This window comes from Apteryx rowi, unplaced genomic scaffold, assembly GCF_003343035.1.
Source record: "Apteryx rowi isolate R43461 unplaced genomic scaffold, aptRow1 scaffold_22, whole genome shotgun sequence".
Taxonomy (NCBI): Eukaryota; Metazoa; Chordata; class Aves; order Apterygiformes; family Apterygidae; genus Apteryx; species Apteryx rowi.
Genome location: NW_020448530.1, coordinates 354,786 through 378,603, shown reverse-complemented (window position 1 = coordinate 378,603; position 23,818 = coordinate 354,786). Strand labels below are relative to the sequence as shown.

The following is a 23,818-nucleotide window of genomic DNA, read 5'->3' as shown; positions in this document are numbered from 1 at the left end:
CTAGTTTACAGCTGGAAACATTAGACTAGTCTGATGCATAATGGAAGTCTGAAAGATGTCCTGTCTTTTCAGTGCTAAGACAATAAACAAAACTCTGGATTGTTACTTACGGATTAAAGGTTTCCATTTGATTTTGGGAAGAGGAATAATTGCATTATCATTTCTGGATTCCAGAGCCTTTGGGTTGGTTGGGAATTTTTCAGAAATTCTGACTGATGACTGAAGATACAGCTGGCCCCTGTACATACCTAAGTAATAAACCAGAGAGCATATTTGTGTTAAGATTTAGACCAGCATAAAATTGCCCAGTTATGAATGCGGTTAAAAATTCCTAGCGCTTCAAGGCATTCATTTTTTAACCTTGTATTTATTGCACGACCAACTGTTGTTGTAAGGAACAAGAAGTCTTCTAGCCACACTTAATGCCTTACTTGCAGGACAGTAAAGGCCGGGCACTGAACCCCACTGGAAAGGGTGGTTTCTCTTAAGCAGCATTTCAGAGAGTACCCACCCAAAGAAGGAAAAAGTATCTCATGTTTAATTCCAGGTAGATCTAATAAACACTGCGAAAAATATATTTATTACTGTAGTAGGGAAGTCAAATCATCACCATGCATTAACCAACATAAATTAGTTAAGCGCCAGTTTCTCTTCATTGTAAAACAGTGTTAAAGAAGGATCCCTGTCTCCTCCATTTTCTGTTTTTCACAGTGATCAGTGCAGCAGCTTGACCAGAAGTTGTTAGACAGCTCATCTCAACTCAAGAGGCACCATGCAGCTCTACACCTACTTACCCAAGAAGTTCAAGGAGCAATTTTGGTATTTGTGACTCAAACTGCTTAGCCGAAGAAAAGCAAAATCCATACGTTTGCAAGCTTTCATTATTATAACCTTTGCAGTTTGTGCTAGTTTGAAGCAAGCATTTTGGAAAATATTTCTCTGTATTCTGATTACTAGGTCTGAATGTATTCAAATAATATGTTCCCTTCATTCTAAAAAAAGCAAGAGATCAGAATAGCTTGTTTTAACTGTTGTGGAATCAAAGTTCCAGAAAAATGCCAGCAATTTTAAAGAGTTATAAAGCAACTTGGGCTTTGCATAGGTAAGACTGCCTTTAAACTTGTTAATGCTGGTACAGATTACTCTTCAACAGTCATTAACAGGAACGCTGCGACAAGCCAGCTTCTTCATAGTGTTACTTTCAAGATTCATCTGTTTAACCACTTTCTGGAAAGCTGAGTGTAAAATATGAGCGTAAAGACTCAAGAGAAAAAGGCTAAGGCAAAAAATGCCTTAGAAAGCCAAAGCACGTTTACCTCCCAGAGAGACACGTGAGAGGAGGGAGGACTTGGGGCCACTCTATTTCAAATTGTCACAACCACATTAAATAAAACTAAATAAATTTTGACAGCTGGACTCAGTTGCACAAAACCTTAGCTGAAATTTCTTCACGGTAAGTTACTGTAATCTGTGCAAAGATAAAAAAGAATGTGACAAATCAGTGGGCTGGAAGGAAATATTGCTTATTGTTTACCAAGCAATAAGACTGCCTTGTTAGGTATAAACCTATCTTCAAAAGTTTCAAGACTTGGAATCATCTCAAAAGTATTGAAACTACAAAGCAGTGAACATTTCAGAGTCGAAGATTTATGGTTTTATTATCTTTTGTTTTTGAAAAAGAAAGAAAAAAGTCTTTTTACTACCACTTTAGTCCAAAAAAATCAGACAAATTAATTCTGCCAGAGCCAAAGCTATACCTTCTGTATTTGTCTGTACCTTCTATATTTGTTAGAATTTCTAAGATGGATACACAGAAGTCTCTCTTAGAATGACAGCAGCAGAGATGACCAGAGCAGGCTGGAAGGGATGAAAACACAGCTCTGCCTGTTATAAATCTTTAAATCTAGAGTAGGTGCCCTTCTGGGATATGTGTTACTGAAACCTCAGCAGAGAATGCTCACTGCAGAAAATGCTGCAATAGGCGTCTCACCCAAATAGACACTGGATTCTGTGGCCCCTCTGGCAGCTTCCACAAGATCCTCTTCATCTTCTAATACTTCATTGTTCGCGGTGTAACTTGTGTCATCAAACAGACTGATTGGAATTACCTTGCCATCTTTAACTAGCCATGCAGAAGCAATTGGAGTGCAAAACTGAAGAACAGAGAGGTAAATGGAAATTAATGTTACAGAAGTTATGCAAGAATAATGCTAAACGACATGCTTAAATTCCTTGTTTTAGTTTTTGTAACAGATGTAACAGCTCAAAGATAAAACTTCAGTAAAAAAAAAAGGTTACAAGCAGATGTGCTGCTTTTTTTTTTTTTTTACTAAGAAAATTCAAAATAAATAGAATTTTCTATAATGCCATAAAACTTCTACTTCCATAACATTTAATACTTTGTCTTTTCCAGTACCTGGTATTCCCATTCCAGATGTCCTTCTCGTTTATTAAAAGCCATAACCTTCCAGTCAGCTACCGAGACCTTTATCACTGTATCTTTCATCACAGCTTCCTGCTCCTCCACATCTGAAATTATTTTAGTTTCTTCTTTGTTCATATTTGCTTTAAAATTGCTCTCAATATATCCCGCTCTAGTTTCAATATCTGGGACATAGCGCAGTTCAAAGTGACCGACGCTGAAATTCCACCTTAAAGAGAAGAAGAAAAACTTTGTAGAAACAACTTACATATTACATGGGAACTCCCAAGCCTTCCATTCAAAATATTCTTAAAGTGAATTACGTATATTTGACCCATATTTTGCAGTAAAATTGTAAGATGAAGCCAATTGTATCAGGAAAGGGGATGCTAATCCTCTAACTAGGCTATTTCCAGGACTCAAGCCAAACAACAAGCTTAGAAAACTTGTAGCACATGATGCATGAGCTGAGAAGGTAAAGTAAAACAGCTAGTGAAGGAGGTCCAATGGCATTAAAGGTTAAGTTTAGTATATGGGGAGGGCAATTAAAAATAAAGTAATACAGTTGGGTCTGTTTAGGTAGAAAAACATTATGCATCGGATAAAAGCTGTAAGTGTAGAGTGTTTAGGAAGCAGCACTGACATTTCTCTATGACACATGACATTTCTCTATTGATAAAGCAGATTTTATGTGAAACAAAATTTTCAAGCTGGGGGAGAAATTATTCTTTATTTTTGCTTTAATCCCACAGGTATCTTAATACAGGATCTCTTTGACAGCTACTGCAATGAAACCAGGACTGCTCGTAGGTTAACACGTTCTGAAAAAACATGACTGTATGAGGAACACAGAGATGTCTTATGTGGCCAAAAGCTCCTTAACTTTTGTAAACCAACCAATGAAGGCAGAAACTGAAAAATACTTTCATAAATAATGTTTGGGTACCCAAAGTTTGCTAGAAACACTCTGGCACCAGTGAAGAGCCATAGATTGCCCCCTTAAAACATTTAAACTCATATGATAAAATTTGTGCATATTTTATATTTTCAGTTGAATTTTGTTGTTTAAGAGCTGTTCTTTCTCCGGATTAACACATAGCAGAACTACTGTGTGAACAGGATAGCATCTCTCTTTCTGACCACAGACAGGAGCATTCAGATACACAAGATGTCACAGTACATTTTTGAAAACGAGATGTACGAAGGAAAGAGCATGCATATTGCTATGTTTTTGTGACATACCTTTCCCTGCCAGTATCATTCCCAACAAACCACAAAATCCAAGATTTCTCTTTTAAGACTTCTGATCTGCTAATCTATTCAAGTTATAATTAGGCTATCTCTGACAGACTACAGTTGCACAACCTGTCAAATCCTGCTGCAAACAGAAGAGGGAGCAGGGGGAACAGGGAAAGACTAGTTCTTTGCTAAATTGTTGGGCAATTATTGGATGTATGTGCAGTAACTAGCCTTTTAAACCTGTATTTCGTGCAGTATATTTTTTCCTTGCGGAATGTGTGTCTGTATTTTTATAAAACTCTTGATGTGTTAAAACTTCATCATGACAGCAACAGCAGTCACAGATTGAACCAGTCACCACTGACCCACAACTTTTAAAGGACAGACACGTTATGAAAAGAACAAAGTTGGTTTAAGAACGACACCTAAAAAATAGGCCAAAAACATTTTAAATCAACCTAAAATGACAGCTGAAGACATCAAGTACAAAATACTCCAGTGATAGTTACCATGAGAATGTAAAGAACTCTAAAAATCAGTAAGTCATAAGAAGACAAACTGTTTCCTGATGTACAAAATCAACAGTTGGAACAGTCACATTTGTGACATTTCCCTTGTGCAGTAGCTGTTGACAAACTCTTTGGAGATATCCAAGGACAAGAAAAGTCATTTTCATTTAATTTAGGGAGAGTCAATATGTGCAAATACATTTTCTGTCTAATCATCTATAAAACTGAAGTTTAAGAGATTTTTCAAATGCATTGAAAAGCCGGGGGTTAGAACCTAAACGACAGTCTGCCACATTCCTTTGGTTAACAATCTAAACTCCCTCGCGCAATTCCTAATTTAACGAGGGTAAAAAGCAGGTCAAATCCTTAAAACATTACATATTAAGAACTAATCTCTGTCTGACTGCTTTTGAATCATTCATACACTTACTTCTCATTGCCACTGCGCGGACCAACAGCACGGACTGTTTTCTGGGTTCGGTGCAACAGAAGAGTGTCTTCCTGTTCTGATTCATCGTCATCCCACCGGCGGCAGCCCATAGCTGAGCAGATATACTTCACCTAAGGGACAAGGCAAGGGACTCCATTTAGAAAGCTTGAGAACTTCAAGACAAACAAACGTAACCAACAGCAACGTTCAAAACTAACAATTCTTACGTTTTTGGCTCACAAGCAATTTAGAGCTCTGTTGTTTCAGATGCTCAACTTGAGGGGATCCTGAAAAGCCTGGTTTAAAAAACGATGAGCACTTCTCAGACTATAATTTTCAAAAAGTGCTAGGAAGTCCACAGCTGAGAAGCCATTAGTCAGTTTGTACCATCTTTGACTATCTTTTGACTATTCTTTGCATGCTTTTCTGCTGCTAACAGAGAGGGATCTCAGCTCCCTCTTTCCTATCCTATCTCTATGGACATAGAAAAATGCTTCCTACATGAGGCCAAGAGGATAATTCTGTTTTCTTGCCATATTTGCCTCAGCGTAACTCTATTAACTTCAAATGACGTACTATTGATTTATATAAAATACTGCAGAGCCATCCCACTTTGTCTTTCCTGCTATTAAAGGGGGAGAGTACCTTATTTAACTCTCCCAGTCACGCAGACTTTGCAATATTCCCAATTTCAAAGATGACGGCTTGGATTAGAAAACAGAATTTGGATTATACAGGCAATTGTATTTGGGAAAGTGAGTTGAACACGCTTGTCGGAAGTCTGAATTAACGTCATACTGCCAAAGACAAGAGATTGCTGAACCTCTTAGCAAGGAAGAGTCAGGCACTGCTTCCTGTAAGGTGCCCCTCTGCCGCTCGACGCATAAGCCAGGAATCAAAGCAGAAACTGAAATTTCCACTTCCTGAACTGGGGGGGAGGAGTCCTCTATTACTGTGCAGTGTCCTCTGCTATCGATGAGAAAATCAAAGTGATTTCGAATTCAGTTTCGGGTCTATATTCTTTATCGCAACTGATTGCCATAGAAGTGGTCTCTGTTAAACTGTCTGGTCGAAATGGAAAAATTGATTTTGTGGGAAACAAACATTTGAAGTTTTAAATTTTTAAAAAGCATTTTTTTTTAACCATTATCTATTTTGTTTTTCTCYTTGTCTTTTTTTAAATGCATTGACATTTATGATTTAGTCTGTTCTTCACTACATGAAGTATCTATAATCATTTTAATGATATCTGACATAAAAATGGGAAGGGAGTCATGAAAATCTAGAACTCTGAACAATGCAATCAATTCCTTTTCTTTTTAAGCCTTTTTTCCTTTTGTGTTTTTAAAAATACACACCTTTCAACCAATGTATTTCAGAAGAAAAATGCCTTCTAACCTAGTCAGATAGCAATTAGTTTTCAACTAACTTGCGTAGGACTTTAAAAAGTAAGGAACACTTCTTCTAAGAGACAGTAAACGTGCTGGCAACAACTACAAGTCTCAAACATTTGTATATGCTGAATGCTTTTCTCGTTTTCCACCAGCTATTGCTTCTTAGTTGCGAAAATCAAAACTGAAATCTGTGCATCACCTAAAGCTTTCTTCAATACTCAGTAACTGCAGAGCAAGTCTCCTTCAGTTGCAGCTACATGATACAGCTGAATTCCTCTTACAGCTTGCTGGAAAGAGGCAATTTCTCGTTTCCTCCTCACTCACCTCTGCTCACAGAATCCCTGCCCCTTCCCCTGCGCGCGCTCTGGTGCTCACCCCACCCCTTGCTGAGCCGACTAAATTTGCTAACCCAGCACAAAACTAATCCAATAAAAAGTGAGGAGTCTTCTGTTGGGTATGCAAGATGAGTCAGCTCAGCGAAGGGCGAGACAAGCATTAAAGCTAGCGCAAGGGATGCAGCGGGAGGGACCATAGCAGGGCACTGGGCTGGCACAGCCGCACCGTCCAGTGGCACCCCTGCTTACTCTTATTCCAGCCTGCTGGATTTGCCCAAGAAGTTCAGATTCTGCTCTTCTGAGACACGCGTTTTTATATTAGAATTGTATCGTGCTTTAAAATCTCAAGAGCAACCTATTTACAAGGCAGTCCTAGGAACACACAGTCGCAAGGTAACTTTTCAGGCTTTTACCTTCCCCGAATATGAGCTCAGCCCGTAGGTTGTTAAAGACTTTCCCCCAACTAAAACAACGTCCTCGCCGAATTTGTAGGATGACTCAAGAAGAGATTCAACTGTAAAAGGAACTGCTTCCATGCTCTCTCGATCCCGATCCCACTGGAAAAGGTCCCCATCCAAGGAAGGAATTATCATCTTATTTCCAAATACCTAAAAGAATTGCATTGAATTGACCGTTAGACACCACTTAAACACAATTTTAGCAAAACACACACAGAGTGCAAATAGAAACACTGTATGATCAAATATAGTGCTTTATATCCCCATGGTTTTATTTTTTAAAGTTTTGTATCCCAGAATCTTTTTTTTAAGTTATACTGAAGAGAGAAAAAGTTTGAGGACTAAAATTAAATCCCTATATGACAGTATATGACACTTTTTCCACTTTACGCAAAACCATTTTAAAGCTCAACCAGTTGATAGATTAGCATTCATCCAACCTGTAGAAAATCTGATAAGGGGAGTAACAGAGACATTACTGAGGAGAATAAATACTCACTGGTTAAAGTGCAACTATGACAGGTTATTTACAATAGTTTCAAGACAGGGGCATTGCAAGTGAAGTTTTACTTTGTTGGGTTTTTTTCCAGAGCTGATTTACTGCTAAACGCAGAATCTATCATTCTCTCTAGATGAGAGGACTGAATTCTGTTTTAAAAGAAAAGCTGAGACTGTATGTGAGCAATTCTGCAATTAATGACTACTCCAGAAAATGCATTATCCTTTAAAGCAGACAAAGCAATTATCATTTAAATCAGAGCTCATATTTCATTTTTGCCTTTTTAGACAGTTAAGTCTAGCTTCTCCTCCCCATAATTTCTTATGTTTAAGAATATAATTCTTTTAAAACTCATCTGGCTTTTTCTTAAGCACCCAACAGGTCAACGTATCTTCTCCAGGACACAGAACTCCATCCATTACACTGAGATTTTCAAGGAGATCCTAGTTCGGAAGTATGAGTCATTGTCAATGAGTACTAAGGGACTTATTAAGAAACTCATTATCAGCATGATAGACCATAACTAATACTGTGAAGCCACAGTGGCTGTGCCTGTCAAGAACAGTGGGAAACTGTAATCCACATAATCTTAAGCTTTTCAGGATATGGATTAATGTAGAAGATTTTAATGCTTTTCAGAACCTCCATCCATTTGGGTAGTACCCTACAACATAATCACATTAAGTTCAGATACCTTACACTTTATAATTTAAAGATGGCTTCTGGTACATGTGTATTAGTCACTCCAAATAAAATATTCCTGCTTAGACTCCAAAACACAGCTTTGTATTACAAAAGATCCAAAAGGTTTCTAGTTATTATTTCTGGAACTACTGAGAGGATCTGAAACCACATCTTCTGCATGATTGAAATTCTCTCTACCAGGAGACTTTTTATTCCTCTAACTGGGTCACAGAAGAGCATATGGCATTAAGCAGAGTTGGGATTCATATAAATAGGGAGGGAAAGATAGATTTTGTAGATTCGTGCATATCATGACTAATATCTCTTTTTACACTATCTGATACACCTCATTCAAATAGAAAATTTAGGGTGAATTACCTCACAATGCTGGTGACTGCATCTAAGATCCCTGAAGGATCCAACACCAATGCTCTCCAGCACAGAAAAGCCTCACGGTGATTGACAATTAAATAAAAAAACCCTCACAGGAACACAGCGTGTAATTGAAGAGGTGATAAAAATAGACCCCTGAGTAGTTGCAAAGTACTTTACAAAGCAAAATGAGGTAAGTTTTTTCCCGCTCAGATATTCACCTTGCGACAAAAAAGGCAGGATCAGGTATGAGTGAGCTGGGATGCACAAGGAATGCTGCTTTATGGCCTGCCATTGGCAGGGGGATATACACATACAAACATACACTTATAGAAAGAAAACAATAACAAAAGCAGAAGTTTGTATGCCGGGGGGGATTTGTAGAAATCACATGATCAATAGGAAAAAAAGCAAACAAATAAGGCTTACATAGATGCTTTTATTCCAGAGCAGCCTTATGAACTTTAGAAACAAAGACTTCCCGATTTTGGAAAATGCTTTCTTGCAAACAAAAGATCCCAGTACCAAAGCTGCGGCCTTAACCAGGTTTGACTGTTTTGTTAAAATGCTTGCCTTACATAGAAGAGTAACATCTTTTTTGCAGTCCATTCTTTCACAAATCCAGAATAATTCTGACGAAAACTTTTAGCTTGCGCAGCCCTGACTTTACATTAATAAATCCTCTGTCAGGCCTTTTATCTGCMAGTGGACCAAACACCTGCGAGTAATTCGGAGGCCCATGCTTATCTATAGCAATACGAGATATTCTCTGGAATAAGAAATGAACAACAGACAAGGTTCCTTTTATAATCAGCTTTCCAAAGAAACAACGGCTAAACCAGCTCCTGTACTACTGTTTCAGCACACAGAGACCAAGCCGGGTAAATCCTGTTATGCCATCAATATATCACATGGAAATCTGTGAGCCACAGCTGTTTGTGGATGATGTTTTTGACTCTGAGTTTTGGAACAGATGCAAAATAAGATTATGAGAGAAAGAATCAAAAACTTTGTGTTTTGGAAGATTCCTGCTTCATGGAACCGATTACAAGGGGGACTGAATCACACCTGGCACCAACATGTCAATCAGATAGGTGTCATTCAGGAAAAAGAAATGAAAAGAAGGGAAAGGTAGAAAACACTGATAACTGAGGGGCTGAGATGGGCATTTTGGGGTAAAACAGAACATTCGTCCTTCATGAACAAATGAGACGGTATTGGCGGGGTCTCTTCATAAGGAAGACAGCCTTGCAGGGCGTTCAGTGCCAGCTCACTGTTACCAGAGCCAGCAGGGAACAGGTTATGCAGCAACGGTGGAGGAGTGGGTAAAGCAATAAGGAATGACGTAACTCAAAGAGAAAGGACTTTGACTAGGACAACTCCAAGGAAGCACTGGAGAGATCCTAGTGGTGCTGGGTTTGGATGTAGCTCTGAACCCCAAGGTCAGACAGGGTCAGAAGCTTTCAGAACGTAGGAGAAGCACTACTACGAATGAAGACATTAGGAAACAAGGACAACTGGGAAGACAGAGAGGCAATCCTTAAGAAAGGAGCCTAAAATCATATATCAGGGAGGCATTCAAAACCAAGCTTGCTCAGAAATGTTACGGTCACCTAACATATGCTCTAAATGTCAACACAAACCCGAAGTCAGGCCAAGGGTGGGGTTATCTGTTCACTCTCCCTTAAAAATCCACACAAAGGAGAGGGAAGAAGCAGTTATGGCCACATACCTTCCCATGCAATGTGACGCTAAATAGCTTCTCCCTTGAGTTGTAGTAACCACTTACCTCCTTTGATAAAAGCCACACGAACATAAGTTTCACACTTTTCTGCATCACTTGCCTATAACAATTTATGCATGTTAGTTGCGTAACTATTTTTTTGAACCAGGTAACTGCAATCTGTTCATCTGGTTGGGCTCTGGGGTCACAGGTCCTCACAACCTGACTGCCAGACCAGTCGCATTCTGCTATTCCTCTGCCTCTTGCCAAACAGTTACTTACGTCTTCACTTCAGCTTTCACAGACATGTCAAATCCTAGCAAGAATCAGAGGCTGACTTCAAGTTGGATCCTGAAGAAATTCTACTAGACCATTAGGCAGCTAAATTCATGTACCGTGGTCACACCACACACGTGGTGCTGGTACCTAGACAGCTTAACTTTCAGAGCTCCGGGGATAGTGTGGCAGACACACAGCACTGTGTTTCCCTCATCCTGAAGTTCTCCAGGGCCTGACCAGTAATTCTTGGGAAATTCTCCACTATTAAACAAGAGAGACAAAACATCGGTCATTTCTGGGAACACCACACCCAAATTCCCAATATGCAAGTTCACTTAGCAACATACACTCGTATACTCCCAAGATATGAGTCAAATCAGGTCATGTCTTGCATGAATTCAAAAAATTTCCAACAGCAGGGCAGTAAACTGCTCATCTGTTAAGACCTCAATCCCTATTGCAGATGAAAGCCAAGGCAGCTCTGGTTAGCTCTGCTGATCACCTGTCTGTGCTCCCGATCTTAAGAGGAGCCTGAGGGAGCAGCATATCCCATATGACACAGGAAAAGAAAGGCTGAGAAAAGATACAACTGCTGTCTGTGAACCCATCGGAGAAGCAAGCAGTGGCAGGGGAAAGAGCTATTACACCAAGGGACAACGCCGGTATAAGAGCAGATGGGGTTAACTGACCGTGAATAAGTGTAAGCTAGACATTTCAGTTACTGACCATCACAAATGTGGTATTCCACAACAGCCTCCAACTGGAATAGCAGGAGCAAAAAAATTCATCTTCTTGTAAGAGGAATCTACCTATAAATGGGATTACATGACACAGCACGGACAAGGGACTGCACTTGATTACCCCAAAGGTCCTCTAATACCAGAATGGCTTTATTTGAAGATCGGGACAAGTATGCAAATTTGCATACTTGCAGGTAAACACACACGTACAACAAAAGGCATCTGTGGGCATATGTGCTGACATTTTTTTTTCAAGAGTGGTTTTAGACACAGAGGTTAAAAACACAGCAAATAATATTAATTCCTATCAGAGTTATGCAGCCTGTTCTCTAGGATTTCAGAAGCAGCAAAGGGACTTTCCTTGAAAGTACAAGCCACCAGCATCGGCATGCAGCTCAGGTAAAGGAATGACATCACCCTGTATCTCCAAAGCATTACCTCATCTCCTAATCCAAGGAGTGAGTCACCCAGGCAGTCAGCTGCAAATCTCTTGGCACGGAAAATGTAGGTTACCACGATGCACTTATACATTCCTCTGATCTGTCAATGTAAATAGCTATTTGTTCAGCTTCACTGGTCAGCAATATGGCACATAATTGTTAAGTGGCTTGTCTTTCAGAAGTAACACTTGAAAAAAAGAAAAAAAACAGAAACACACAAAAAAACCCAAACCCCACATTAACTACTGAGCCCTAAACAAGCCGCTGTTCTTTTGCTCGTCAAGAGTTTGAAGCTGAAGTTCTCCATTGGCTCCGGGCAGGGTGCTGCAGGCCTATCAGCGGCGGCGGCTGCTCAATCACCAGGCCGACGGGTGAGGTAATGCAGTTTCTAAAAAGCCCGAACAAAAAGCAAAAAGGCATAACGATCCGAAATGGCATATGCTACCAGGGAATTTGCTGTCTAGACTCTTTACTGGAAAGGAGGGCACCCCACGAGAGATTCCACGACAGGTTGAAAGTGGTGCAGGAAGACAGCTACTGATTTATTTTARAAAAAAAAAAAAAAAGAGCCATGTAAACAGAGAGAAAAACAAGCTGAAGTACTAAAGCTTCCACGAGCTGTTTAACAGTAAGTGTTATATCCGTTTCCCATAACTAAAAATCTTCAGCATATGAAGCAAAAATCAAGCATGCTCACGTGCAGACAGAGCTGAGACAAATCCGGTGCCAAAATAGTCACTATCAGCTGTGCTGGACTTTCTAATAACTCCAAGGAAATAACTAAACCGAGGTAAAATATTTCCCTTAGAACAGAAGTCTTAGGTCTCTATGTTCTTCTAATACTTAAGCTTGTGGATTTCAAACCTCACTCGTATGATAAACTATCACTTCTGTGAGAGGTTGGTTCTGGTTACTACTGATGAACCAAGACTAACCTATCTGGTTAGTCTTGGTTAACTGGTGCACCCTTATGTGGTAACAGTACCAATCTTTTTGCTATGATTACCTCTACAATAGGATCACTGCTAACATTAGGTATGCTTTTAAGAAAGCTACTTCCAAGCGAAAAATGTCTTTTAAGCCCCTTTAAAATTAATCTAGGTGATGTATTAAAAGCCACATAAGGCAGCTTCACTATAAAGGGTGCAAACGAGCCCACACAAACACATGCAGGAAAGAGAAAGCAACCATTACCTGCTCCACTTTTGTTTTTAATCACTGGCATACAGCATACAAGTATTCCTATGAACTTTTACAGATTTTCAGGTCCTATATACAAGCAGTTACTTTTTTAACAGACCAAGTCCTACCAGGTACTGTGCAAGGCCCTGAGATGTATCTGGTTCAGGTTTGCCTAGGACCCATTTATTGCCTGCTCTTTCTGATAGGCACTCAGGAGGTATCTGCACAGGGGCTCTGGCTTATGACTTTCTTCTAATATAAGAGGTTATTCTTCCTCTTCAGTTTGGATTTAAGCATGGTTGATTCATCTGTTTTCCCCTCACCTACGTGCAGAAATTCAAGCATAGGGTACAAGGATGACAATGTAGTATTATTAACTTAGGCAAATCCTATTCAAACAGAAATATACTGGGATGAGGGGAACAGAGAGAGTCCAAGGACGTATTTTTTCATCAAACTTTTTGCTAGGTCCACAACACTGACACTTCCTTAAGAAGAGAACAAAGACCCAGACACCAGTATAATCTTAAAAAAAMCCAAAAAAACAGTCTGTAGCGTCAAGTTATTCCACTGCCTAAAGCACACATAAAAGAACAAATATTCTTCAAGGCATACAGTCCTGTTCAAACAGCCAAGGAAGAAAAAAAAAATGGCAAAGGGAAGTCCATGATTCACATCAATCATATGTAAAACGACCTTCTGAGCCATTCTYAAGGGCAATGAGGAAACCAAAGCAGGAAACACCTATAGATAGTTGTTTTGTCTAGAACAGTTGTCATTTCTTGTAAATACCAATACATTTGAGTTCAGCACTGTAACCGTTTCCAAAATACGTACACGTGTCTGTTGCTAACTACATCCTGTTCCTAGCAGTGATGGTGCTGAGACCACCATCTTCAACACCAGAACCACGAGAAAGGTTGTACTTCTGATGATTCAGTATTTTGCCACTGCAATTTAGGGAGGCAGGATCACGTGGTCTTCCTTCTCTGATGAGGTAAAGGACAGCTGATGCCAGGTGGCACATCAGAGAAGCCAAAGAAATAGGTATTATTTGAGCAGGTGTGTGATACAGTGAAAAGTCACACCACCTTTGCACAGGGGTAAGGAGGGTATATGCCTCTAAAATCTAACTGATTTTTACCATCAAGCTGTGCAGCTTACCTAGAGATGGGAGTTCAAGGGATTTGTCAAGTCACCAAATCTGGTCCTGCTTCTGCCAGTGGCCATGTTAGGAGCTGTGTGATATTAGCCTATATCTAATAAGGCCTTTCTTCTCCCTCCTCCACCTCCCATACTCCACTACCTGGTAGTTTCTAATTCATTCTTTCTTGGTTAGGCAAGACTGGGCCAAGTCAAGCTTTGGTGGGCAAATATTTCACGTACCCCAAGCACATAGTACAGCTGCAGCACTGAAGGGACACGGCCCCCTAGCCTTGTGCCTGGGTGAGTACAGGGCATAGAGAAGTTGTTTAGTCCCAAACTGTTCAAACACTCCCCCCTCCCCCCCCCCAAAAAAAGACATCCCCCCCAACTATTCCTTTTTTTTCTTTTGGAAACACCATCTGCAACATCCTTCCCACAACTTTATTAAATGACTACAGCTGATATCACTGTCATGATCCTATCCTTAAAATCTGATCTAGTAGAAACAAGGGTCCTGACAAAACTGTCTTTTACACAAAGAAACACAAAAAGCAGCAGATGACAGCAGCACTGTAGCTGGAGAATATACTCTCACTACCAGTGTCAAGGGCACAGTATCTTGGTTGGCTTGAGTTTGTTATTAAAAGAAGCAGCCTTGCACTGTCCCCTGCCCCTCCTTGAGCAGCCATGCAGTGAAATGGATGGAGGAACCACAGTGAGTTAACTAGACCTTGTCCCAGCTTCAAAAGAGACCAGTTCCCTAATGCTGTTTGCTGTGCAATCAAATAGACTCGTCTTCTGAAGGCTAACAAACTAAAATGCTGCCGTTACTTTAATCATAGTCAAACAAGACTTGGGGTTTTGACTACAGAGATGCCAGCCTGCTTTGCTGCCATGGTAACAGACTTTTTAAAACTGTTCCCCTTAATAATAAAAAACAGCACAGCGCTTTAAGAAAGACTTTATTTTGACATTATTCCATCCTCCTTTTTAATGTAGCAAGTTTTATTAATAAGAAAAAACTGCAACAGTCTTCCAGAACTTAAGAGCAGTCCTTCCCAAGACAAACAGGAGCTGCAGCTATTGAGTCCRTCACTCAACTCCTTGAAAGTAACAACATATACGGAAAAAGATTAGTGAAGAAAGTAAAAATTACCCCAAACCTCACTTCTACAGAAACAGGCCCTGTCAGAACTCATAAGCCACCATGGCAAAATTGGTATTGTACCAGTACTGGGATGTTTTAAGTTGATGTTTTAACTTATTTCCCCTTGAATGTCTCTTGCAAGACTACATGGGCCAATAGCACCACTAGGGAGAGAAGCAAGATGCTTCTCTTAAAGGAGGGCATAGGAAGGGGCTGGGGGGAAGGCAGTAGCAGAAACCCTGTCACTTTAGAGGTCCAAGATTTATGTTGATCTTGGGAGTTATTTCCTGCCTCCCCCCCTGCCAGGACAGGGTGCTTTCTAGAGAAGSACACAGAGTCCCCATGTCTTGAAAAATACTCTGGGCCACAGAGCCACTCTCACAGGAAAAGGGAGCCCAATACAGGAGGAGAACAGGACAGGGCAAAAGCAAAATCCCTCCTTTTTCAAGGATTTAAAAGAAGTAGAAAGGTTAGACAACAGAGTGCAGAAAATGCATTGCAAGTCTGACAAAGATTAATGCATATAGAGCACAGAGTTCACAAGAAATTCGGAAATGAAACGTCAGCGGTTGTGCTGCGAGGGGAATGATTCGCTAAACTGTCTGAAATGCTTAGAGCTTGGAACAGGCACTTTCATATGTGTGTGTGTGTACATATATATACATACCATACATATATATATAAAATACATGTTGAAGGTTGGAAAAAGTCACTAGGGCAGAAGAAACCAGTTTTTTGCTGTGTTCTGGGCAGCTGAGCTCCAAATATCTATCCTCTGTTCTGGATGAGGTGTTTGTCTAGGCATTACTCAAGCTGATCCATTTTAATATCTATACACACTAAAACTGCTTAACGACCAATAAAAAACACGCAGTCTACCACATCCAATTAAATTACAAGCTACTATAAAAATAACTAAACAACAGAGGAGGCTTGGAGACAGCAAGCTGATGATAAACATCCTTTCCCAGATTTGCTACAGCATATTTTGACAATGTCTGTGAGCACCACAGTCAGAAGTTGGCCATAAACATTAGCCCAGAATGACTCCGATTTAGAAACTTTTCTGGCTTTGTATGGAGAAAAGTATCACTTGTGAGGATTAGCGTTGAGAGCTCTGATATCATTCAGGCCACAATACTTAGCTAATTTAGCTTCCCACGTGCCTTAGTAACGGAAGTTGTCTCCCCCCCCGAATGTTATTACAGTATGAGTTAGAGGACACATGTCAGCATGTTATCAGAGCTTTATCACTGCTAACCACATTAAGTGTCAGTAAGAAAGCCACCAAGCTGCAGTTATAGGAAGTCTTTTTTTCTTTTTTCGTAATTGAACGAGCCATTAAACTAAGATAACTGCCTTTGAAGATGTGCAGTTTTCATAAATATCGAAGACCACTTGTCAAAGGAATAGCCCTATTTGTCAGCCCAACAGAAAACATGGTGCTATATCACGTTAACTCCTAACTCAAGTGACTGTCAGCAGATCCCCTTCTCCACAGATTTACCACTCCATATTTAAGAAGTTCGTTGAGATTTTCTACTGAAGCAGAACTTCTAGCTATCCAAATATTTTAAAATAACTGGTCCTTAGCCGATGATTTTTTGTCCACTAAACTATTAGAAGTTTGATTTTCAGGAGACCTACAARTAGTTTTACCAGGAAAACAGTGAAGATAATATGGAGACGTGTGGATTTCTGAGTACCTGAGCTTGCAGAGTATTGCCATGATACCTTGCGCATTTCCAGTAACAGAAATGAGAAGAACCCATTGTGCCACCAGGAATCACAGTACATCTATATAGTTAAAGAGCAGTCATATCTATTCTCTTCTTGCAAAACACAGGCTCTGCTCCCTTTGATAGCCCTAATAAGCCTTCTCTGCTTCAATTGCAATTAAAATTTATCTTTCTTTGAAGTACAATTCTGGACACTCGCTTCTCATTCATTATGAGCTTTTCCAGGACCATTTAAGACACTAATCTCTATCTCTCCCCTCAGGCAGCATAGGATCGCATTTCCCTTCTGCTGCGGAGGAATCGAGATGGCAGCAGATAACCTGTCAYAGCATCTCCTAGTACAGAGAGGTCTTTATTCTCCATTTTAAACCGATCACCTCCAACCTCAGCAGAAGTGATGTTATCAATCCCCAGATCTTGCATGTCATTCAGTTAAATTTAACCCCCATTTCTATTACAAAAAAATTGTATGATTTTGAAAACCAGATGATGCTGCAGCCTTCCTCTTCAGGAAGAGGACCTTCAGCTATCAGAGCATCTGATGTTCCAACATTTGTCTTAGTAGTAAGCAAAGATAACAATTAGCTACCGGACACAAGGAACTATCAGTATACTCTTCCAGGTAACAAAAGTTATACCACTTTATCTGCAAGGAAACAGAYTTTCCCCAGATTAGTCACCTCAACAAGTCCACTGCTTAATTTACTCCGCTTACTTGAACAGAGAAGAACAATCTGGGGCTGATTACAACATATTACAGTTGGAAAATAATTTTTACAGCATTAATACAAGTTTAAAATTTTTTATTCTTCACTTTCTGGAGTAAAATTGTGCTTCACATAGATGTGTATACACTAAGGCTTCAGAGAACCAACTTCTGAGTCTCTGTATACAGAAGTCTGACCCCACTGCACAGCATTTGCTCCGGCATGAAGCCCACAGTGGTACCCAAAGACTCTTCTGAGTGCTAGGCAGAAAAGACTGCTTCTGGTGCTGATGTATTCCATGCCAGATGTGTAAGATACACAAATACATTAAAAGTTAAGATTAATCTTAGTGAGCCAGATAGACCCATTAATTTTTCTGAACAAAAAGCCAGTACAGCAAAAGCCATTTTCTCAGAATATTTGTGTAGTCTGAAGTGACTTTTGTTCTACTTTTGTTCTTTTCAAAGAGTCAGAAGAGATTTATACAGGTTTGATAGAAATCCATAATATTCCTCACTGCATTTAACAGTTGCTATAATAACCCTTGAAGTGAAAGTGCTCCAACAAGTATGACTGAGTCTTAAGTAACCCCCCAAACAAACATATCCCAGCTTACCGTTGAATGGTGTTTGCAGACAGTGACTTAGGGGGGAGGGGAAGGAAAAGAAAATCCTTAAGTAGAATACAATGGACTAAACAAACGTCATTTTTATTCAGGCTAATTAATAAAATACCTCTGCACAGGTGCCCTAAGTGGTAGGTACGATTTTCTTAAAACTGATGTTAAAAGATTTTTCTCTCAAAGAGAGAACTGAATTATTTACCCTCCCCTAACCTCAGGCAGGCCACACAAAAGAAAAAAAACCTAGAAATCACAAGTCCAAATCCCTAGAGGGCGTTTTGACCTCTTGTCTTGCTGCGACCTGCTTCAGCGTGGATTTTGTAATTTCTTCTGCACTGAAGAGCAAGAGGCCAGAGGATAAGAGTTGCTGAATTTCTTCCCTTGTCTCCAAAGCAACCCAGGACGGCTTTTGGCCCTTCTCTGCCCTTGACTGGGTACAGAAATTGCTTTCTCCAAAGTACTGCCAGCCTTTCAGGATTATGCCCAGGCAATTAGCATCTTAGAGTTGTTGCAAGGTACCTGGATACTTCACAGCAGAACTTAACATTGCTTTCCTTTTGGGGAACCAAAGGATTGAGAATTTAAAAATGTTTGCAGAGCAAAGCAAGAAAAAGAAATTTATGTTGTATACTAATCCTGTCATCGTGGAGATTTACAGACTTCCAAATCCCCTCCCAACTTACATACTGCTATAAGCACCAGCCTTTCCTCTCCAAAGGGCAAAACAGGAATAAACCAAAGATACCTACTGGTCCAATTTGCCTACAATGCAATTAGTTTTCAGCTTGCCTCAGTATATACAACTTCTTTGCATCTCCACAATTCTCTGGAGGAAAAAATAATAATCCTAGGCTGTCTCACAAAAACCTTCCAGTTTTAAGTCCAAAAAAACAAAAAACACACCAAACAAACAAAAAACAGACAAATGTCTAAATTTGTAGAAAAAGTTTATTTTGTGTGGCTATAATGCTAAAAAAAGGCAAGAGTACAATATTTAATGCAAAGCACAAGTCTGAAGGTACTAAGAGCCTTCAGAGAAATAAGGATGTTGATTAACAGATTTTGTAACATCACATAACCCAATTATTTCATTTTTTGGAGTTACAATGGTATGTTTACTGTGACTGCTACAGATGTCAGCCACGTGGATTCAAACTCATTTTGTCACATGATCCCCAATCTCTCAAATAAAGAAACTGGATTCTTACTTAGGGATTACTCTGTAACACCCAAATTGGAAGCAAATGCAGTTACCTTTACCCAGGACATTCAAGATGTCTCTATTCAGACTACTGAAACCACGATTTGAGCCACCCTTACCCATGAGGCTCAACTCCCTGCACTGCTCCTGACAGCTCAAAATATCGTGTCACAGTCACAAACGTATTTTTAAGCTGTTACTCTCACATCATCACCATCAAGTATTCCACTTGTTTTCCCATTTCTCATCACACCTCAGCTACCAGCTTTTTCACGGCAGCATCCTTACAGTTTACCCATCCTGTAGTAGGTCTTTTTCTGTCTCATCACCTACTACTCTTCTCCAGTTCCCCACTGTCCTATCAGTCACGCTAGCCTCTACTGACCAGTTATTTTAATTTACAGGTAGTTTCACACTTGCATGTCTCTGATACAATAGATGCCTCACGAAAGAGAGACAGAAGCACATTAAGTATTTTAGTATAAAGCTATCCAGGTAAAAGAATGCATCACCTTTGTTAGTAAACAACAGTCTTCTAATGATGTCTTAGGAACCATTTCCAGTGCTCAGAAACAGCTCTCTATTTCCACATGATTAACAGTCATTATTCCAGCAGGCTGATTCCCACAAATGTATTCTCATCTAAGTACAGATGGTGTATTCATTACAAAGTTAAATTTTAAAGAGTAAATGGAAGTGGTTTTGTTAAAAGTAAGCTCCCTTTTGGAAAATTTGAGATTCAATGACTTTACGCTGAACTTTACTCCTTTGCACATACAGATCACTTGCTAATGATGAATCTTGGAGTTGTAACATATAACTCTTTGAAGAGAACGGCTTTTTCTTTTAACATGTAGTAGAGGGGGAACCAAAGTTCTGATGCACAAGACTGAAATGCAGAGTCGTAGGTTTTCAGCATTGGCACCCTGACCATGACTGTAGAGGCTGGAGCTTAGAGCCAAAGAGAGAATTCTACCATCTCAGTTACCCAGATAAACAATTAGTAGTTTAACATACTTTCCTTTTTAATTGATCTGTTCATATGACAACTGATGAACATCTCACTTGTCAGTGTCTTCAGCAGTAGTTTCAAGATCTGAAGTGTTTGACAGAGCTGCTGGAACATTTGAAATTTTACTACCTCACTTTCCTAATTAACACATGAGCTCAAGACAGCCTAGCTGACATTTTACAGCTAGGCAGAGGTGAGGCTAAATTTAGGAAGTAACTATAGTTCTTTTAAACACTATGTTTAAAGTCCTAATGCCTATTCTTAAAAGGCATTTAAAAATTAATTTGATACTTTTGCACCAGGACCTGGAACTAGAGCTCATCGCACTGTCACCCAAGAGGGTAAAAACAAAACAAAAAACAAAACAATTAAGGCTTAGCAGTTCCTCATTCTGCAAGAACACAAATCTTTAACACTACAAGGATAATGCAAGAGGAGTTTCTCACCTGCCGTTTCTTGCAAGAAGCTCTAGGTTTACCTCTTACCTAATGATACTGTTTTAAACAGAAGATAGTATGCAGTTGCAAGCACAGACAGCACTGCTATCTCAAAAAGGCTGGAACATGAAGAAAAAGCTTCAGTAATTAGTTTGAGAGAATAAAACTCAACATGCCTCGTGTGAAATCAGGGAGAAAACAGTGCAGAGCAGGGAGAGGACAGGCTCTGATGCTTTCATGAATCTAACATTTTGACCCAGAACAACTTTAGTGTGACTAAGCATTCACTCGAAGTCTCTACATCCATTGTAAGAAATCTTCCAGTTGATTCTGACAATAGATTAGGTTTTAAAACATGTAGTGTGTTTAAACATTTTAGTGTAGCTTACTTGGAGCATTCATCACTCCTATTTCTTGAAAAATTCTGTCTGATCTTAACTGCGTTTGTTTACCTGAAAGTAAGTCCAAAAAAGACCTATATTCATAACTCCGAAAGGCTTCTAAAAGTCCAGAATGAAGTTCTCTACTTACAAGAGAACTAATTTTGGACATTATGTATCGTAACTGTCAAAATCTAGATATTTTCAGCAAAATCCATCACTGCTTTTGGCCACAGTTGTAGAAATGCAACAATTTGAAATCTCAGCTGAAAACTTAGTATGTGCATAACAAGCATTCTTTAAAACTATATTTTTATGTTTCCAATAGCCTACTAACTTATAGCCACAGAAAGGAATTAAATATTGCCCCGAAGAACCAGGATTTTTGTCTTTCAAGCACCGACCTTGTTTCTACAGTCGCACCACACTGGAAAAAGCTCAAAACTCAGGATAAATCAGTTGAGGGACAAAAATGTACATTTGTAAAAGGCTTCTGTGACACCAAGCACTTGCATTCTTAAAATTTGAGAAGCCTGGACCCAAGTCTTTTAATTTATAGTGAATAATGAAATTTACATTTGCATCCATTTCAAACATTTGTTTTATAAACAGTTGTTCTATTTTCACTGTGGTCACGAAAAGCTATCCTGCGCAACAGATTACAGACTAATATTTTAGGTTTCTAGTATTGAAAATGAACTGTGGTCCTTCACAAATATAACAGACACTTTGCTCTTTACAGTTTTCATGTTCTTTACACTTCTGCTCCAGAAAATATTCTTATGAAATTTCTTCTCTCCCACAGTGTTTTTTGTTAAATGCCAAAATATCCTATCTTAAAAGAACAAGCCTCAAGAAGTTGCGACCCTAGATGAAATTCTCTTAGAAACAAAGGAACACAAGCTGACATTCACTTTATTTTTGCAATCAGTCTGAGATATTTATTACTACCTCTCACACTTACACTACAGCAGCAAAAAACCCGAATCTTTCATCAGACTTCTTTGCACTGAAATACAGGCTATGTAAATTAGACAGTAACCACATACAAGATGCTGATACAGTCTGAACACCCCCGAATTCAACTTTCCTTCTCTGATGCTCAACATGCCAAAGCACGAACATGTACCAAGAAACACAGGATCGGTCATCAAATCCAATCATCCGCAACAGCAAAGGACCGTACACTTGGTTAGCACCACAAACTACCTCTTAGTTTGTTTATTTATCCCTCCTAGTTCTAGGAGAGAATGATTCACAGCTCGCTTCTTCAATACGGGAATAAAAGCAAACCAGCTTTCTTCTATTTTCTAGCCTAAGTTTACTCAAACTGATAGCTGAAATGGCCCCCAAAAACACATTTAACTCTTTAGATTTCCTTCATACAGCTCATCAGCAAGAAATGATGCAACCCTTTCTCACTCAGTACTTCAGGGTGACCTTCAGTGCTCTATTTTGTTGCTAACACATACTATTTCATAGGCAGCCTGCTTATCTAGTATAACAAATGAACAAAAGATCGTGTTTTTTAAGTCACAAGGACTTTTGCTTCTCTTGGGGGGGGGGGGGAGGAGATGTCAGTACCTGCCAAAACATACCTCAGTAATACAAAGCAGATGACCTTTAGGTTGCTTCAAAATACAAGGAACTTGTTTCCAACCAGCAATTGCATACAATCCCCAAACTCAGTTACATCATCTAGCTTGATAGTTGTTGCATACATCAATCTCAACTAAAATGGTGACACACACTAGTTGGAAATGGCAACATGATGTAAGCACTCCAAAGGAGTTGAGATTGGCCATGAAACTTTGTCCACACTAAGTTTGCTGCATTATTTGGCATTTATCACAGTGGATGAGAGCACACTCGGTTTATTATAGAAAAGTCTATTATCATCGTCAAAGATTTAGCCAAGAAAGAGATTAAGTCTTACCTCTGGTTTACTAAGACTGGACGACACAAGAGAACCTGATCCCACATCCAGATCCCACTGTTTTCTCCCACTATTTTCTGGATCCAGTGCAGCAATTCGTCCATCCAAAGTGCTAATAATTACTAAAGACCTGAAAGTCAAGACATATTCCATAGTCAAAACTACAGCAATCTAGTTTCTCCTCTTCAGAAGATAGCTAATAGTATGTATTTTCAGAAGTTATACTCTTTTAAATAAACTTAAGTCAACATATTCTGCAAAACAGCACCTGGTAGCTCTACCTAGACAAACAAGAGATAGTAGAAAATCTGAAGTGCATGGCTGGATGTCACAAACTAATTCTATATACCATAACACTCTTTCAGAGTTCAGTTTCATAGGGGGACAGCTGACTTTTCGCTCCCAAATACAGATGTTACTACTGAACGAGATCTTCCTCTCTTTTCAGATATTTATGTGAAAAGTATAAACACTATTTTCTCCAGCCCCTTCCCCAGGGATCTTTAAAATGACTATTTTTAAAAACTAAAACCCAAAACCTCCAGACCCCAGGAACAATTAACCCAGCAAATCAGTATGTAAGAAATACTAAGTTGTAACCAAGTAAGTTTTCAGCATTTGCAGAAAAAGCACGGAAACCCTGGAGGAGATTTAACAACATCTTGTAATAAAACAAGTCTTGCCCAAGACACACACAGAACACCAGAAACAACCTCCAAATGTCTGCAGATGACAAAGCAAATTGTCTTATGCCACTTATGCTTTAAGTAGCCTATCTGGCTATA

General features: G+C 39.4%; 1 protein-coding gene across 1 annotated transcript in view; it reads right to left on the bottom strand.

Annotated features, from left to right (window-relative positions):
- EIF2AK3 (eukaryotic translation initiation factor 2 alpha kinase 3) overlaps window positions 1-23,114 on the bottom strand; it is a 38,986-nt gene extending 15,872 nt beyond the window's left edge. Inside the window, exons 1-6 of the mRNA XM_026064673.1 lie at window positions 23,034-23,114; window positions 6,743-6,937; window positions 4,601-4,731; window positions 2,417-2,651; window positions 1,991-2,153; window positions 111-248 (exon numbers count right to left, since the gene is read on the bottom strand). Coding sequence (XP_025920458.1) covers window positions 111-248; window positions 1,991-2,153; window positions 2,417-2,651; window positions 4,601-4,731; window positions 6,743-6,922 — 847 coding nt within the window. The 5' untranslated portion in view covers window positions 6,923-6,937; window positions 23,034-23,114. The remainder of the gene's footprint in view (window positions 1-110; window positions 249-1,990; window positions 2,154-2,416; window positions 2,652-4,600; window positions 4,732-6,742; window positions 6,938-23,033) is intronic.
- Between the last annotated feature and the right edge of the window lie 704 nt (window positions 23,115-23,818).